The sequence below is a fragment of the Metopolophium dirhodum genome, chromosome 7 (genome assembly GCF_019925205.1).
Source record: "Metopolophium dirhodum isolate CAU chromosome 7, ASM1992520v1, whole genome shotgun sequence".
NCBI classification, from domain to species: Eukaryota; Metazoa; Arthropoda; class Insecta; order Hemiptera; family Aphididae; genus Metopolophium; species Metopolophium dirhodum.
In genome coordinates this window covers 23,357,254-23,377,507 of record NC_083566.1, presented here as the reverse complement: position 1 = coordinate 23,377,507, position 20,254 = coordinate 23,357,254, and the positions used below count along the sequence as shown (strand labels likewise).

The 20,254-nt window shown below is 25.9% G+C and overlaps 1 protein-coding gene across 2 annotated transcripts in view; it reads left to right on the top strand.

Annotated features, from left to right (window-relative positions):
* Positions 1 to 20,254, top strand: part of LOC132948850 (probable G-protein coupled receptor CG31760) — a 181,240-nt gene that overhangs the window by 142,197 nt on the left and 18,789 nt on the right. For both annotated transcript variants that reach the window (XM_061019511.1, XM_061019512.1), the window contains exons 4-5: positions 7,102 to 7,285; positions 16,169 to 16,292. In XM_061019511.1, the coding sequence (XP_060875494.1) occupies positions 7,102 to 7,285; positions 16,169 to 16,292 (308 nt within the window). The remainder of the gene's footprint in view (positions 1 to 7,101; positions 7,286 to 16,168; positions 16,293 to 20,254) is intronic.

Sequence of the window (20,254 nt, the reverse complement as noted above, 5' to 3'; positions counted from 1 at the left end):
AAAATATATTACCTAATCTAACCTAATAAAATATCATATTTTATTTAACGACAAAAACATCATTTTAATATTCTTAAAATTCGAGATGTAATTTAAATATTTTTAATTTTAAAATTTATACATATTAATAACCAATACATTTATATATTATATATATATTTAATAGTTTAAAATTAGTTTACGATTGTAAATGTATGTTAACGTTTGATTGTTATATTTTGTGTTAAAAAACGAATCTTATATTGAAAATGATGATTATAAATTAAAATTGTATTTCATAAAATGAATTTTCTTAAAATAATTTAAATAAAAATGACTATATGGGTAGCAAGTTTTAAAATATGTATACACGATTATGTTAAACTGATATTAACTATCTATTAAACTACCTTTAGGTATATAGCAAATATATAGCTGCCTATGTATTCGAATATTTAATAACATAGTATATTTATAAATATAATAATAGAATATAATAAAAAATATATTATGAACTATTGTAGGTCAACAGGCGTATGACTTGAATCCATAAATATTTATAATTATTAATGAATATTGAATAGTATTCATAAATATTTTGAAATACGTTTTTATAACAAAATAATGTGGACAAATTAAGTCAATTTTAAAGGAAAAGTGTAGGTATGTATTTTTCAAATTCAAATTTATTTTAGAAGATAGTTTGGCGTGTTGTCATTAGAATAACTTTTATTTAAACAAAAAACATTTTACTATGGTTTTTATTCTATATTTCTTATTGAGTTTTGAACTTATATTTTAAATTTCAATAAATGGAACGATGAAAAAATAACATGTCATCCGGATATATTGTTTTAACATGGGATTCAAAATTACATTCCCATTTATGAATCATACGAACAATACATATTCGAACCATTTGCAGTCTATAATCAATTATATTTTTTTGGGTTTTAAAATGAAATAAGACTAACAAAACAATGTAAATAACGCTATAAAATTAACTATTTATGTTTTTGTGAACGTAATATTATATCATTGAATAATTAAATTAATTGTACTACACATGATATTACACGTTCATTAAAATAAATTTAATAGATATCAACATGTTCCCTTTATATACTTTATAAGAAATATAAATATAAATATTTTTTTATTTTTTTTTTCACAAATGCACATACACAATCTATACAATTTTGTACAATAAGCATATAGGATAAGGGTTAAAAAAAACATGGATTTCTTGAATAAGTGATACATACGAAATACTACGTAGCTTGGCATATTATATAAGTAAAAATATAAAATATAAAATGTATTATTATATTTTATTATTACATTTACATTTATTTTAAATTAAATGTCAATACTTATTATAAATCATAAAATAAACTTATAAGTTATGATATATTTTTACAAATTTTAATTTAACTTTAAATAATCACAAAAAATATATTGACATATTGTATAGATTCTATTATGTATTGAATACTTTTATAATACACTCAAATTAATAACTTGTAAAAATTGTTACTTAGTTATAATAATTATAATTTGGTCCTTTAACTAAGTGTTTGTAAATTTGTTTCAATTTTCAAAAACAATTATCATATTACGATAACTTTTATTTCGATAGTTATTATATCAGCTAATTATATTATCTTGATAACATCAAGTGAAATAATTTCAACCAAGAAACACGACAATTTAATCTATTTAAAGAAATATATTATGACACTTTTATGATAATTATTCAAAATTTACATTTTACAAAAACATCACACACGGAGTGGCCGAGTGGACTAAGGCGTCGGTTGTGAAGCACGCCGACGCTAATCAAACCTCGGTTCACGGGCGGCATTTTTCTTCGGGCAAGTCACGGCGTCCGGAGAGAAGTGCCGCCATCCCTCCACCCGAGCATGGCAGATACCCACGAGTGCCCACTTAAAAATCTGCCAAAACTACACACACGTGTTTACACCTACAGTTCCCTCCCCCGCAGTTTGAAAAGCATCCAACGGCGTAAGTTGCCACGGGTTAAATAATAAAAAAAAAACATCACATACAGGGAAAAAAAATAAAAACGAGTACAAAGTTTACTCTATTAGAATTAGAATGATGACAAAACGAATTTATATACAAGAATTATTACCTTTTTATACGATCTCTGTCAAAAGAGAATTTGTTACAAAACTAGAGCATTATTCATAATTTATTTGTGTATTGTAATTGTAATCATTAATTTTACGGTAGAAAAAAATTAAACAAAACAATATTATAGAATCATTAAATTGTTTATTGATGTAATCATTCTTTCAACCAGATATAAATAAACACTTGAATTAAAAATTAATTTTTTCGCAATTGTCTTCGTAAAATTAAAAAATATATAATAAATACCAGGTGTTTACCATCTGTAAGGTTTAGCAACATCTGGCACAGTTTAACTATGGAGAGAACTATAGGTAGTTGCCTAATTAAATCTTTCTACATTGGATTGTTGGTCTTCAAAACGATATTCATCATAAACTTAGTTTATGTTGGCATTTAATTTCCGTTATAGTGCCTATATAGTGTAACCCACGTAATTATTTCCTTACATCCGTAAAATGTGAAATAATTTTTGTTGTTTTTTTTAATTGATTTCAATTTCAACGTATACTGCTCTGCGCGTAACGTGAAGTGTTAGTGATCCGGTGTGATAACGTGGGCAAAGTGTAGTAGGCAAATAGAAAATACCATCGGATCGTTTCTCCCCAATTTGTACCACACATGAATACGTCACATATGTTATAAGGTTGCACGTGACATGCATTCAGATGATACCACGCGTCGGCGAGTACTTACACCTGGATACTATACATAATAATATTATTATGATTTGAACACGTCCTAATAGTCCAATACCCATCATGGTATATTATACTATATAGTGTTTTACCCGCGCACGGCATAGGGTGAAATTAAACGGACTCGGCAAGTTTATGGAATGAGTAAACTTTATCCGAAATTAAACATTGTACTACATAATAATATTGGCTTACCGCGAAAGTAACGCGCGTATAGGTACTGCCTACAACACTGCAATATTTAACATTGTACACGCATTATATTATTATACATTATACACAAATTATAAACGGTATCGGGACGGAAATACAATCATCGACACCTTTGACCCCGTAGTGAAACTTACAGCCTGACAATATGCGAAGTTATCGTAATCTATTGTAAACGGTCGTGTTTTATTGAAATAACTACATCGACAACTTACAACCAATAAGCAACAATATAACCATGCACGCAAGTCTATAATAAGTCTATGGATCTAAATTTTCCGTTGCCTGCCAAAAAACATAAAAATGACACGAAGCTATTGAATAAAACATAAAAAAAAAATTTGATTATATTGAAAGTTTGTTTTAAACGAATAACAACATAATTTAAATTACATATAATAATTCAAAGTGTTTATAGACATGTTGAAATAATGATATTTAAATCCTATTAAAATATTAAATTATACAGTATATTGTCGCCATACTTAGGTACCTACCTATATTAACTGTATATTAAATAACATTGTTGGTTAAAATGTTCTCTAAATTAGAGTGACTGAATTTTTTTATACATAGGTACTTAAAATCCAAACATCAACCGAAACATTAGAATTTAGAAGTATAATTTGTTTTTATATTATACTATATGTATACATTAATCTGTATTCTTTATAATAAATATGAAAAAATGAATTACAATAACTTATCAAATGATAAATTCATTTTCTTACAGTTGCTTAAATCATAATAATATTACTCTTAAAAAGCAATTAAAAATAACAAATCAACAAATGTATCAATGCTTTTAAGATGGTGTTAAATATAAATAATTGTTAATACAAATGTTGTAATTTTTTTCCAAAAATCAAATCAACTTACATGACATAAATTATATTCATATTTTCAGTATTAATTGTATTAAATAATTATTAATAATTATTTCTACCAATTATAATAAATTGTACAATCGTAGTAATATAATAAATACTTTTTTTTAAATTCTTTAATTTGAAATAAATTATAAAACATAGCATTTATAAAGCAAGTGGATTTAAATCTTATAGTTTGTAATAATAAATGTATCAAGTATTTAATGCTTACTAATATTTTGTCAACGTAATAAATATAAATTGTCAAATTAACAATTATTTACAGTGCAAGTTTGTATAGAAAAATTGTTTAAATGCATTTTATAAATCTGCAATAGTTTTCGACAAATATTTTTATTTTTAATTGTACCTAGTTAAGTTTTATTTTTTTTCCTTGAAGATAAAATTATTTATTGCTTTGCTTTTATTTCAAGTTGTTCTAATTGGACTCTTTCCAATATTAACTGAGGGTATATTTTTATTTTTCTATGGTAGTAACTAACTCGATTATAATCACTATAGTTAATTTACGTTTCTAAAAATATAATATAATAGTGACCAAATCTGAAAGTAGTTAATTTTATTAAATTAATACATTCAATTTGTGTGTTTATAAATTATATTCGATGTTAAGGTTATTTTCTAATTTTTTGTGGGGAAAAAATATAATTATCATTTAGAACGAAGCATATTTTTCTATTTTTTACCGAACCATTAAAACAACTGTATATATTAAAATAAATTGAAAAGTTTTGTATTTGTAGGGGAAAAAAGATAAATAACAAAACTGCTAATTATGAACCATTATCTGCCACTTGAAATTTTAAATCTCAATTTTATTTAAAATAAATTATTCAATATTTAGGGCATGTCTTATTGTTACTGGGTCTTCTACGTCTCTGCTTTTAAATATATTATTTTTAAGTTAGTTATTGATTTATATTTAAATATTTTCATTAATTTTAAAATATTCAAAGAATCGTTCAAAAACAAGTAAATGCTCATTTAAGTATTCATTATTTGTTATGATTGTCATTTCAAGTATAAATAATGCAATCAATTGTTCATTTGGCTAAAAACGAATAGTGATCGAATAAAGTAAAAGTTATTCAAAAATAAATTAATCCTATAAAAATATTTTTAGTCATTATTTGAAATAACCTGTATGGCTATAGCTACCTGTTTACTCGTGTTTATCGACATTTTTTTATGAATAATATTTAAAATAAATGTACGTTATTATAAATTGTTTTATAAAATATATATGCATTATAAAAACTTAAATATATATTTATTTTGACTACCTACCTCGACTTCAAACATAATTACGTATAAAGATACCTTAAAGAGAATATCAGCACAATGTTTGTTTTTGTCCCTATAAATCTCACAACATAGACAAAACGCATTCACGCAGAATCGTGTTTTTTTTTTTTTAGTTATCATCTTAGAGTAAAATCAACAATTACAAAAATTACGGAAAATAATATTTTTGATGGTCATATTGGTTTGTCTAAATATTGTCTCAAAACAATTTAATGTCCATTTAAATTAAGATACTTATTTGTTTGTTTATTTTTCGTAAAGTCTAATATAAAGTCAAATAATATTAAATTTAAAACTTACATCTATCTATTTGCTGTTTGTAATCGTTCTAGTTGTAAAACTGTTCAAATTGTTTAATTCAATATTGCACTGTTATCGTTCACCTTAACTTATGTACTTTCACATATTTTATTTTGTAAATTATTGCCATTTGGCGTCAATAAAATAAAATACAAATAAAATAATAATATGTAATAGTATCCTCTATATTTTTGTAGTTGTTGATTTTACTATAAGATTATTAAAAAATCATATAAAAATTATGTAAATGTGTTTTATCTATATATGTTGCGCGTGGGTGTAAGAGACAAAACAAATATTGCGCTAATATCCTCTTAAATGCATTATAATATAATATTATATTGTGGTCTGGTGTGGCTTGGTGGTTAGCCTTAGTCAGTAACGTATTCTGAAGTCAAGCATCGGCCGGCGTAGCTAGTTTCCGGATGGGTAACCACCCGGTTTATTAGTGATGAATCCTCGCCCCACGTACACGTGTTCCTCAACCGATCGTAACCCCTAAATTCTAATGGCCATAGTTTCCGACGCTCATGACCAATAAAAAAAAATGTATACACTGATTAAATATATATGTATGTATGTATATATCATAGTATATAATATAATATGTATATTTAATCAATGATATATAATATATATTAAATTGTATTTAATAACTAACGATTATAGCGTTGTTTAATGTAATATACCTACTTCAATTAATATAAAATCAAAATATGTTGGTTGGGATTTATAAAATAAAATACTGCTAATTATTTTAAGATATTAGGTATGTAATATCATGAGCAGTTAAACACTATTATACTAGTATAGTTTGTATGTATATTTTTTAAATTTAGATTCAACATACTTTATAGTTTATTATACCTTAAAAATTAAAATATTAAATATGACTATTATAGTTATGATTAACTTATATATAACATTTTTACTAACCGTACTTTTATGTACAAATTGTAGGTACGTATATGCCATATGGAGTTTTAAAATGTACCTATTTTTTTAGATTTTCGAAATATGTTTATGTATATTTTTCACTGTAAAATAAGTTAAACTTAAACAAACCTGGTGGGTTTAAACCTTTTAAGATTTTTGGTCATTTTAGTTTTTTAGTTAGACATAGAAACTTTATACTACAAAATATATAAGTTTAATGTAACTCCATGAATATGGATGAACAGTATAGGACGTTATGGCATCATAATGATCTGCACTAAACAGTAATTTGCTTTTGCTTTTAACGTTACTGATTTACCTCTCGTAGCCTTTATCATGATAAATAACTATTTAGTTAAAATTTTTCACAGTAAACATTTTATAAATGCAAAATATATCGCGTTTAAATAAAGTGCTCATTTCAGTTAGTTAATGTATACTGGTGGATAATTATTATGAATAAATCCATAATATCCAATCTACCTTAATAATTCATAATTAATAACTATTATTATTGTATATATACAATAATTAGTATACTAAAAATTATATTTAAAACAATAAAACGTAATGAAACAATCAATTGTAGTAAAATATGTTTTCATGTTTCAATAAAAATATGTTTTCAGCGATCAACACATATACTTGGAATCAAACAAGTCATACAAAAAGTTTTCCCGACGACATCCTAGCTGTGTCGTATGAAGATGGCAAGTGGAGCAAACCATATTATGATTGTGGTGGTGGAAATATATGGATGCTTACATATACCGTACCATTTTTTGCTTTCAAGGACGCTAAGTATTTTTTCAAGTAAGTATATCACATTATAAGTATATATATAAACATTTAAACATATGCATTTTTTATTTTAATAATACCATAAAAACGATACATTTTATTATATGACTGGTATACTTTATAATTTTATCGGTAGCATTTTTAAAGTTTATATACTTTTTTAAATGACAATATTAATTTTTGATTTCATATTTAAAAGCAAAACATTATTTGGAATACTTCAAAACAAATAATCGAACTTCAAAGTTGTTATAGGTATTATAGTTAATATTAGTTATTACTTATAAGAACCTTCTTAACGTTTTGATTAGTTTAGTAGTAGTTTAATAATTTTTGAGATATACCTGTGTCTGTACTTAGAACTATTTATAACTACTCTTTAAGATATCGATTTGTATATATCACAATACCTGGAAGAATATTCTGCTTTGTAATATGAGATTAAAAATGTATATTGTCAAACAAAAAAGTGAAACTAAAAGATAATAAGGATAAAAAACGGAGTTAAATAAAAAAAAAATATCCAAAAAAGTTAAGACTTTTCAAAACAGTGGGTATAGACACTAAAATACATCACTGTTTATACCTACCATGTTATTTTGCCAAACTTTGTGTCTTCATTGCATTGATTATTTACAACGATTAATACTTGGGAATAGCATTTTATTAATATAATATGTTTCAACTTATGTCATTTTTGCAATCAAGGTCGACATACTCTCATTATACATACCACAAGAGGGTTGTGAATCCTTTTCCAGACAAACAATCCGATTATGGATTAACTTGCCAGAAGGGTCTACTTTAGCAGTACCCTGTTTAGTTAGTATATAGGTATGTTTTCTGAGAATGAAGACTATACACGGTTGGTTTTCCGTGACGTATGCTGAACGGCCGTGCTATCCTTTTTGATGATATCCATTCAATAATGATGAAAGCCACAAACGCCTCGTTTGAACAATATATGATATTGAATTACAGTCCCATCATTTGAATATGACACGATTGTGATTTAATATAATTGCTTTTTAATTAATGAATTAGTGTCAGTAGTGCATTCAACTGATTTCTTGTTTGTGTCCGATCCTCTTAATTGATTTTAACTTATGTCATGACACAGTATTTTTCATTAAGACACATACTTCAGTAGGAATTTATACCGGTATATATCAGTAGGTATGTTTTATCCAGGATAGTATACCTGAGTTTCGGCATAATGAGTATTGTCTTCACTATTATTATTACATTCAAATATCCAATACAGTACCTAATCATAATACCTGTACATTATACAAGTCTGAATTCAAAAAAAAATTGATTGAATTATATAGATAAAGATAATATTTGAGTGTTTAATAATTTATTACAACTACTGATTACAAATATTAAATTTTTAATCGATATCATAAATAATTGTATTATTATTGTTGACGTTTAAGTGTTCACATAATAATATTATATTTTAATGTGTTTATTCAAAAAATATATAAGTACTTTTTTAGTACTGTGTCATCTATATTTTAAACTTTTAAAGACAATGGAATACATTTTTTTGGCATTATACCATAGTTATTATTCATATCCAACAATGGAAATAATGTATTGTTACTATATATGTTGTTTGCATGATGATATGGTTTTCAATATGTTTATTATATTTTATGGTTTATGTTTTGATTTTGAGTAAATATGAAAAGTTTATTCACCTAATAATATTTTGAATTAAACAGTTCTATAATATAACCGTGTTATATTGTGGAATTGTGGGTAGGGTACTGTAGGTTTTAAACACGTGTGTGTTTGTTTTGGCAGAATTTTTAAGTGGGCACCCTTAGGTATTTTCCATGCCCGGGTAGGGGGATGGCGGCCTTTCTCTTCGGACAGTCACGGTGCCACTCGTGGCCGAGTTCGAACCGGCATCGGTGCGCGTCGCAATCAAGGCCTTAATTCGCTCGGCCACTCCGTCCCCTAATTTTTTTTTTTTTAAGACTTACCAAGTCTAGTTAGAAGTTGGTAGTGTAAACAGATTATATTTTTTTTTATTTGTAGTTTTAATAAGCGTACATTTTATAACTAAGATGAAAAGTACTGAAGATATAATATTTATTTAAAGTCTTCATGTTATTATGTAATTTTACGTATAAACCGTATAAACTGTAAATAGTTATCGATCGCAAATAAAATTCCAAGACATCTTGAAAAACAAATTTAATTACATTTATTGTAATTATATAAGATTATAATAAATGATGAGACAAAACAAATTAAAATATATTACACGTGATAGAGGTTAAATCCAAAAATATTTTATTACATAAACCGTTTTATTGAGATCCACATCATTATGATTTTACATAGTACCTACAGGCTACAGGTATACCTATGTTATTATAAAAATAAAATCTTAATTTGTTTGTTATAATATGTTAGAATTGACTTGAAGTATTCTCAATAGAAACGAGTACCTATCTAAGGCATGAGAATATCCATAAATCACAATTCAATATTCATATTATTGTTTTTTTTTTTTTTTACAAGACAATGTGTTGTGTGGCGTAAAGTATAGATTTCAGACTTAATTTTGACAGTATTTATACAACGGATATGTAATTAACAAAATGTTTATCATATATTATAATATATTATACAACAAAATAATATCTAATAGTTTGTATTTCTTATACTATAAACTATATTTCCAATCCTGCAACAATAAAATAGTTTTTATGCTGTAGTTTATGATGTAGGTTTGATATTATATACATGGAGTATTTTACTATTTTAGTATTAGAGAGCTTTGCAGAACCCAATAAATGAATACCGAAAGTCCATACGGTTCTAATTATTGATTTGTATAATATGGCGAATTTATTGGATGGAGAGAGTTTGGGTTTCAACTTTTAAGAGAGGTCATTGGAGGTGGAGTTTAGAGTTAACTGTTTTATGCTTAAGTTTTATTTGTGGGCTCCAGGTTAGGCGTTTATCTAGAGTTAGACCAATACATTTAATTTAATTGAGCTTGGAATTGTATGATTGTTTAACGTAAGAAGTGACGAGTGAAGAATTTTCATAATATATTCGTGATTCAGAAATACAGAATACAGACTTGTGGTTTCAAAATGATACTTTGAAAATGTTGATATGAATCAGAAGCAAGTGTAGGTGCACTGAACTTTAAAAAAATAATTTAATTATTACAAGGCAAAAGAATTTACATTAAAATATGGATTTTGAGCAATAACATTTCATAAACTAAAATCTTTGATTATTGCATAGAAAGTAGGCATATTATCATTTAATTTTCAATATGTTTTAATAAATCGAATACTTATATTGATAATAGTAATGAGTTATACTTATATAAACAAACTGAATGGAAAAAGTTGTTATTTTGTATATTTTGTAATATTATTACAACCACAACAGTAGTTATTACTTATTAGTATATTATAATTTATTAAAGTTTTGTAGAATAAAAATAATAACCAATTTGTTCTGCTAAAAACAACTGATGTATACATACAGTTAACATTGATATTGTCTATTAGTTTGAACAATATAAAATGTTGAACTAAAATATCGGTTAATCCATTAGAGCTGTTTCAAGTGTATTCCACTTTTTTTTTTTTGAAAAGTACCTACCTATAAATAATTATATATGTTTAACATCCTATATTTTTTGAATAGTAGTTGTAATTGTAAACATGTACAATGTTATCCTGGTTAGTAATATTATTATAACATAATACTTTTACCATGGTGAACTGTTATATACCTATATATTATACGTAGTAATGTAGAATGGCACGGCTCTTATAAGGTGTCAGAATCATGGGGGTGGGGTGGTTAATCTATGTACACGTAGTATTTCGGCTCTCTGCTGGACGTCGTATCTGTTGTAAATATTACACCACTATGTTTATTTATACAAGGATGATGTTCATCAAGACCGCTGTTCGATAGATCGCATATATCGTATGTGTGTGTGTGTGTGTGTGTTTGTGAGTGAGTTTCCGTGACACCGGTCGCTTTTCTTGCCACGGTATGGCGGTGAGGCTATTAATAATAATAATTATTCTCGGCCAACCGTTGAAGTGTTCGCGGGGTGCCCTAACGCGTATTTCACCTACAACATCGAACATGAATCAGCCACACTCGAACGGCTACGACCCACCGAAAAACCAACACGCTTGATATCACAATAACATCATACACAATAATACACATTCATATAATATTATATTACAGATTTGCAGCACCCTGCGTATAGAGGTTAGAAGGTTTTACTTGAAGACTGGTAGCGAAAAAAACCCGACTAATTATTTATGAATTTTGGCTAAAAAAATTAGACGAAACACTGCGCCCGAAAATTTCAGGAAGACGCTTTTGAATTGACTCCACTAATGCCCGGAAGCAATATTCTACTAAAAAAAAACCTTACAAACCTGTAGCTTAACTAGATTGGTGAGACAATTTTTTTGCACCACGTTACTGTTCTTGTAACTTTGGTATGACATGTCGCCCCTCGTTCCGCGTCACGGGTCATTATTTTGCCATGAAAACCTTTCTTTTTTTTTGTTCTTTAGCGGTGGAAAAACTAATCTTGACACTCAAATCTTTGATTACATGATCGTTTTGTTCGATTGTTATTAAAACAATCATTTTTTATTAACCCTTATAATTCTGCTGCTCCTGAGAGTTGCTGAGATCCGATACATATTATGCGGATTATTTTACTGTGCTTGTATTTTCCGAGTTTAGAGTATGGATACGCTCGGCCTTGATGTTGTATTCTCGGCTCCAGCAGCTGTTGATCCGTGATCGAATGAAAATATGATTTTTAAATTATCATGTAGGTACTATAGTAAATTTAACAACGTAGTATTTGTCCAGTGATAAAACAATTAATAGCTTACATTACCTAGTAGTTTTTTTAAATATCGTGATAAAACATTTCTAATTGATTCGAGAATAATATTATACTATATAAATTGTGTAGTGGATTGTACAAATTCGATGGGCATTTCTCACTGATACCGACTTTCTTATTAACACGTATCGTTTTGATGTTTCTCTTGACTAATTGGCTGATCTCTTTAATGTTAGACGGTAATCCAGCAATAACGTTTCTCTTGTTTAGTCTTGTTGAATATTGTACTCGCAATGCCTCTTTTCGTTTTTAATATTTTGGGAATCAATTAATTATTTAAATTTTAGCATTGTGAGCATAACATAATAAAAAAACATGTTATTCAATAAATCATAAATTCTTTACAAAATTTGGAAAGTTTCACACTGTTACAGAATGATTGTATATTGTAAATTGACACCATTTTAATGCAAAATATTGAGAATTTATTTGCAATTCTAATAAACTGAAATTATTAGAGTTTCAGTCAATTTTGAACTTACAAACTGTATATTTTTTTTTACTATTATTATAACCATCTTAGGATCAACCTAAAAATGGGTATTATGAATGGTAACATAAAACATTTTGCTTCTTTATAAAATATTCCAAGTAAATTGTAATACCTTGGGGGTGTTATTTTTTAATATTAAGTCTATAATTACGTAAATTCTCGGATATTGTCTGCTAATTTTGATAAATTAACCACTACAAATAGTTATTTTATGCAAAAATTCTGATAAAAAAATAACTGAACATTTTCCACACATTAAATATTATAAAATAAATGATTTATTCAATTATTCAATTTCAATTTATAAATGTCGTGCAGTAATATTTTTAAAGACATTCAAATAAATATTTATTTTTATACCAATTTGGAAAAGATTATTATAGTTATATATGTTGAAAATTATTATCTTCCTATTGTAAGTTATACATTATATAATTTTATACTATAAATTATAATTTATTATTTTTCTATTGATAAATAGAAATTGAATGTTTAAAATAGAATAAAAGATTACGACAGGTACTATAACTATAATTTAAATATAGGAGAAACTGATTTACTAAATTAATATACATTTCAAATAGGTAATTCTAGAATCGGTTTGCATTTAATCAGTTAAAGTCAAGAGGGGGAGGGAGGCAACTTCTACAATGATTCTTATAGAAATATTTTGAATGTATTGGCAAGAAAGTCAAAGCAATTACATGATTAAAACAGATTACAACAAACTCTATCAGATAGTTAGCAAATTAGAAAATTAGAATATTATTAATTACATCTTAAGGATACGGAGCAATGACTTTACAAAACTTCAAAAAAAAAAGCTTTTGATTGTGTATGAATTATTACTAAAACCTCATAAAGTTCTGTTATATATGGAATATCAAATAATCTACATAAAAATTTTCTAAGAGGTAGGAATCAACGTGTTAGACTTGATGATCTACCCCGTGAAACTCGATACATCTTGTGAATCACCCCGAAGTACAGCTGTAGGTTACCCATTACCTATTCATAATTTGTATTAATTATCTCCTAACAATAAAAATAAATTATAAACACTAAATTATCAAGCTTATATCAACCTTTAATAATGGTACAGCCGTATTACATGAATAAACCAGGGTATGAAATCGATTTTAAATATTGATAAAATCATTAAAAATCATATGCCAAAAAAATATCAAAAGTGATATTAAAATACAATATTTTTTTTTAATGATATTCGAAATTTATATTGAAATTGAAAACAATTTAAATCGATAATTTATACCAAAATAATAATTGTTTTGTAATTAAAAATTCTACAATAGCCGATAGGTCTATACATAATTATGTTCATATATATGTATTAATAAATAACTAATATTTTGTTTTTTAGGCCTGTTACACACCCGCACGAACGATAGCAGGTTTCTCGTAGTTAGAAATAAAAATAAAAACTGTAAAAATTTAAAATTGATATTTTAAGTTGAAAAAAAGAAAAATGATGTACAAAATCTTATTAAAAATCTTAACACAATCAAATCGATATTGTGCAATTATGTAAAAATGCATAAAATTATAATAGCAATATATTGTTTTAAATTTAAATCAGGAAAAACAAATATTAATAAGTGAAATTGAAATTAAAATCAAAATTATTCAGTTTGATGTCACATTTTCTGGAATAAACTGTACAATGCACAATAATATAAATAATAATATTATATACATACACATAAACTGTGTGTTTGTTCATACTTGGTAATCTCGAAAACCACAAATACTATCGAAGTCATTTTCACATATTAGGTTCAGTTATAGTAATCCTATTGTCACTATAAAATGCATTATAAAACTGTTATTGAATATACCTATGTAAATTATCACCATTTTGATGTATAACGAAATTAATGAGAAATGATTTAAAGTGTACTTATTATTTATCCGCTCTAATTGAATTGTATAAGCTTTTAATTCCATTCTTAGGTCATTAGCACAACACCAGATATAAATAATTTGTTCAAAAAGTATGCTATACGGATATGAATTTATATCACACATTTTATATTAGTATAAACCATTTTCTAAGTTCAATTTTATTTAAAAAAAATATTATATTTGATTATATAATAGATATTTTATTTAAAAAAATGAATTTTTTGTGTACTTTTAACACGCATTATTTTTGTCTTCAATGCTGTTTAATTGCTGAAAAAATTTAATCGTATCTATAGTATAATAATATATATTCGTCCCTACATATATTATAAATATTTTTTTTGCATAAAATATAAGACTGTGTGATAACAACAATAATTCCATAACATGATTTAATTTATAGAGTATATCTAGATTGTAATATTGATGACTATATTTATTTGTAAAATACACTGAATATAATTTATAAAATATGTAAAAAAAGTTTTATTTTACGGAAATACAATTTTTAATTCTGAAATAAATTATAACAATGGTTTAAAAAAATATGATGTACTTACAGAAAATTATTTAAAATTAAAATGATTTTAGAACTATTATTAAATCATTTTTAATGTTTAGGGATTTTTACAAATTAATTTTCTCCGTTAAGTGATATTATAATTATATAAGTAATACAATAAAATATTCTTCAATGTAATATCAATTATAATCAATATAATAAAACTTGAAAACTATAAATATTACGAAATCATCGTTACTAATGATTTATATTCACTTCAAATTGTTAATTGATTTAAATACAAATAAATTCCGACTTCAATATTACTCTTATAAAATTATAATATATGTGCTTTATAAGTTTTATCTGTAGAAGCAGATTTAAATGTTTATAATAATTGTTGCGTTTGAAATATCATTATTTTACATTTTTAATTAGTAAATTAATACTATATGCTATGAACAATAAAACAAGAGTATTATATCTACCTATATAGTTCAATAACTTATACCGTTTTTCATCCATAAGTGTGTTGAATATACATATGTTTTAAGTTGTAATATTATACTTATGAGTTCAGTCACTATTTTAACGAACGTTGATATAATATGCATCATTATCCATCTGCCACTATAACTTTTTATAGTAAAAATATTAATGTTCTTATAAGAGATAATATTTTAGAGAGCATATTATTTAAAATATATTGTACAGAAAAGATTTATACTATATTTTATAAGTCTGTTAGTATAATGACCAAACAAATACTGGTATGATTTGTGATGATACAGCTAAGATATGATAAAATGATAAGATTGTGTTTAAATTTTATCTTTAAAAAGTCACAGAAATTCTATTATTTTTTTTTTTTATAAAAAATGTCATTGTCTGACGAGAATGATATTTGAATCACGTGCCAAAGAGTTTCGTACTTTCTTCCCTTCTATTCAAAAATTTCCTAACTATAGCATTCCATCAGTACAATTATATTATATTCCAAGTAAAATTATAATATTGTAGAATAAAATATGTTTTGTTTCGTTATAGGGGGACCAGCGGAATCGATATCGACTTAAGGAGAGTGGATATCGACCAATGTAATTTACCCGAAGGCAGTACCAAGCTGAACATTTTTGCCTCTTCAAATAAATGTAAAATAGACACAACTCAAGTAAGATTTTTATAATTATGATTATTATATTAAATATATTATGATGGTTGTATTAACATTATAACGCATTTCAATATCATATACACATAATAACCAGTTGTTCGTAGTTAATTTAAATTGTTACTTACGTCCTACTGTTATGTTTATCTCAATCGCCATGGATGGAGACTATCTCTCGTGTAAAGTTCCTACAACTACGTGCATTGATATAAAGTTTGCTGATAAAATCACAATGTTTAAAGTTACCTACTTACTTACTTTACTACAATCACGTCTTGTATTAGGTACTTATAAATGTTTATTGATAAATATCGTGAATTTAATATTCACACCGTATTTTCATGCTGGTATATAGCCGCCGGTCGCGCACATCACAACATCATATTATAATAATATTATTATAGGCAACAATATTATATTGTATATACGTCCATTTAGCAGTGATGACAAAAATTATTTATACACTGCCGTGGTAAAATTGCTGTGAATTTCGTTCGTATCCTCTGATCTACCTGACAACGATAGCGATGGTATCCACTACGTAAGTTCATCGATAATATTAGCATACGTGATACAACCATACGTGACATATTTTATGAAACGTATTATATACCCTTTGTAAAAGTTCGTGTAGTGAAGAAAAAAAAACACACACGTGATTGAAAATTCTTGTGCGATTTATGTTTGGGCCATAATAAAAGCTACCGAAACCTGCAGTCGCGGTTTAACGCATAATGGTTAGGTGATTGAGTTTACAAACATGCTCGTAAAATTATATTGTAAATATGGTCCACATTGTTTGACAGATATTAACAAGTCTAATGTATTATTATTATATATTATAATATAAATAAATATTTATTTTATTTTTTTTATCTAAATAATATCGGAATCTATGGCTTAGAAATGTTATTCACACAAAACGTTATTCGATAGCGATGTATAATAGTACTGTCTTTCATTTTTAGACCCGTGTTTGGTCATTTTAAATTGTGTTTTTTTATCACCTTTCACTGTTTCAGACGTACTATTACGTCCCTGTATTTTATAATTTTCTTATTTACCGGTAACCGTACAAGATTTGGAAACCTTGGCTCGGGTTATTTTAAACTTAACTAATTAGATCATATAGATCTCAAAATTAAAATAAAAAAAAAAAAAATAATAAGAATATTTCATTTTACGTGGCACACACAGGTTGCAGTGGATAAACAGTGTAGAAGTGATAGGGTTAAGTTTAACAAGACGTGTTTCTGTTTGATTCGAGATTTAAGAACATATTATTATTATTATTAATGTTATTGTTGTTTATTTTTTATATTATGTTTAGAATTGGAGTGTCGGTAAGGGGGTCGCTTTATTCCACTATGTCTTAAGTACTTATACGTAGACAATTTTTCTACCCATCTCGCGAGCTTTGTAGATTTTTCTTTGATTAATTTTTGTAAATGCAATGTTTGAATTGGTTGCATTTTCGATGTCTCTGAACTACTGAGTGAATCGCTGAATATTAAATAGTTGCTATGTATTGTATCTTCATTTTTAATTATGTGGTTTTACTGTTTTGTACATCACAAATACATCGGACGTATAATTGAAAACTCTGGTGGAAGTTTGTAAGTAGGACATTTTTTGCATTTTCAATTACTACTGCTATCCCAGCACTGTTTGATATTTTAGATACACCTGCTGTGTATGTGTGTGTACTATTGTGGTATTTTTGTATTGTGTTATGGATACATATATTATATGCACATACTTTTGGGTTTATGTTTTCTTTTTTTTTTTTCTCTTGTTCTTATGTTTATGTTGATTGTTGACATACATTGTCAGAATATTGGGGTTTTCTTCATACAATTTTCATTAAGTAAATTTGGGATTCTTCAGAATTTTTAATACTTTTTCCATGTATTTGTTTGCTAGGTTATCCATATTTTTTATTTGTCTAGCTGATCTATGCAACATTGTTGATGTACATGTTAAGTTTTAAGTAAATGAGTTTCGTCAATATTTCCGAGATTATTTATGAAACAATAAAGTATGTAGTCGGGACCAGGGGGACCTAATATTATTACACCTACCTATATTCTATTAGTAATATGTGTAGTTACTCTCCGTGATCACTGTAAATCATTTATTTATTTTTTTGTTGAGACATGCACAATCTGTACTATTTAGCACAATAAGTGTGTGTGGTGACAGAACAAAAATAAATAAAAATATAATTAAGATGCTGCCCATTAGTGGCACTTGACTGGGAGTTGTTTGGTTATCTAACTAAATTCATATATTATAACATAATATATTAATTGTAAATTATTTATTTTGAATATAATATCTAATTTTTAAATTACAAACAGACCAAAATAGTAAGAAGTTAGAATAAATAATTATATTGTGGATGTCCACAAATATTATATATAGTATATACATTAAAAAAAGCTAAGAATACATTTTAATTACTTGGTTAAAATATAATGATCGGTTATTTAAATTTCAATGGAAAGAAAAATGTTAATTTTTTAAAAATATGTACCTATACGAATTCATAACATAAAATATATTCTTTTTAAAAGTTATTAAACATGTTAAACTTAAAACTCGTATATAGAACAATATGCTCACAATATTCAATATTATTTCTAAACTGCAGTAGGGAATTTATTATGTAAACACAAATTATTCATACCAATTCCAATTTGATGTATCCAATATCTAACTGGGAGTTTGGGACCGTATGTAATTGAAACAAATCTATGTCTTATGCATATTATGTTTAATTTCACAATTAAACATGTTACTTACCCACCTAATTATATCATATACAACTATAATAAATGTTTCGTAATATAAATTTTGAAAATCTTTTCTTACTCTTGAATTATGAGTACCTATCTCCTAACTCATATGGAATCCACCGTCCCTGATACACCCTATCGGAATTTAGACAAATCACATCGTTACAACCACAAAACACATTCATTATTCATATTACAGTATTCATTTAAAGTTGTCAAAAACTCTGTTTAGTGAAACAAGTTTAAATAAAATAATTATTTTTAATGAAAATTTGTAAATCAATAAATTAGTAAATTGTTAACAGAACGTATATTTTTGTATTCTATAATCCATAAATTTCATTACTGTTTTAATTGGTGTAAAACACAAAAAAAACCAATATAATATGTGTACAAACATGTCGATTATGAATTTTCTCGAATAGTGATAATAAACACTTAGTTCTGTAATTTATATTTACAGGATCTTCGTTTCTCTGAAATATATTTACAAATTACTATAAGAATCGATTTACAATATTTATATATATATGTGTTTAGACCTAATACATCCCAAATAGTCAAAAAGCATATAAGTAGTTGAATAAATAATAAAACACATTTTAAACGTGACTGGATTGTTAACATTCACTCATGACTCATCCATATCTTATATTTTATGAGTTAAATAATTAATCAAATAGTAAATAATATTTTGATAATTATTCAAATAATGTACAAGGTAATTTAAATGTTTTTGAAATTATTTGTTGGATAATCATAATTATATGATATTAAAAAGACAAAATTATAATCGTAACAATACATTATGGTTTTTTATGACTTAACTGGGTTAAAATAATAAAAAAATATAATGTTTTCATCGTTTTTAAAGATCAAAGATAGCTCAACTGTAGTATAAATTAAAGCAAACATATTAAAAATTGAATTGGTAATTTCTATAAAATATTAAAACCGTTTTGTTAGTTTTCAATTCGATTTAAAAAACTGGTAGATGAGAATATTTGATTTCAATTGTCTAGTAGGTTGGTTGTATTTACGATAAAAATTACCATGAAAAACGCTGTATACATACCGTGTGCCTATTTAATTGTACCTAGTTCTATACACATATTCATATCACATAATATATATTTTTATTTTTTACATACATTATATTATCAT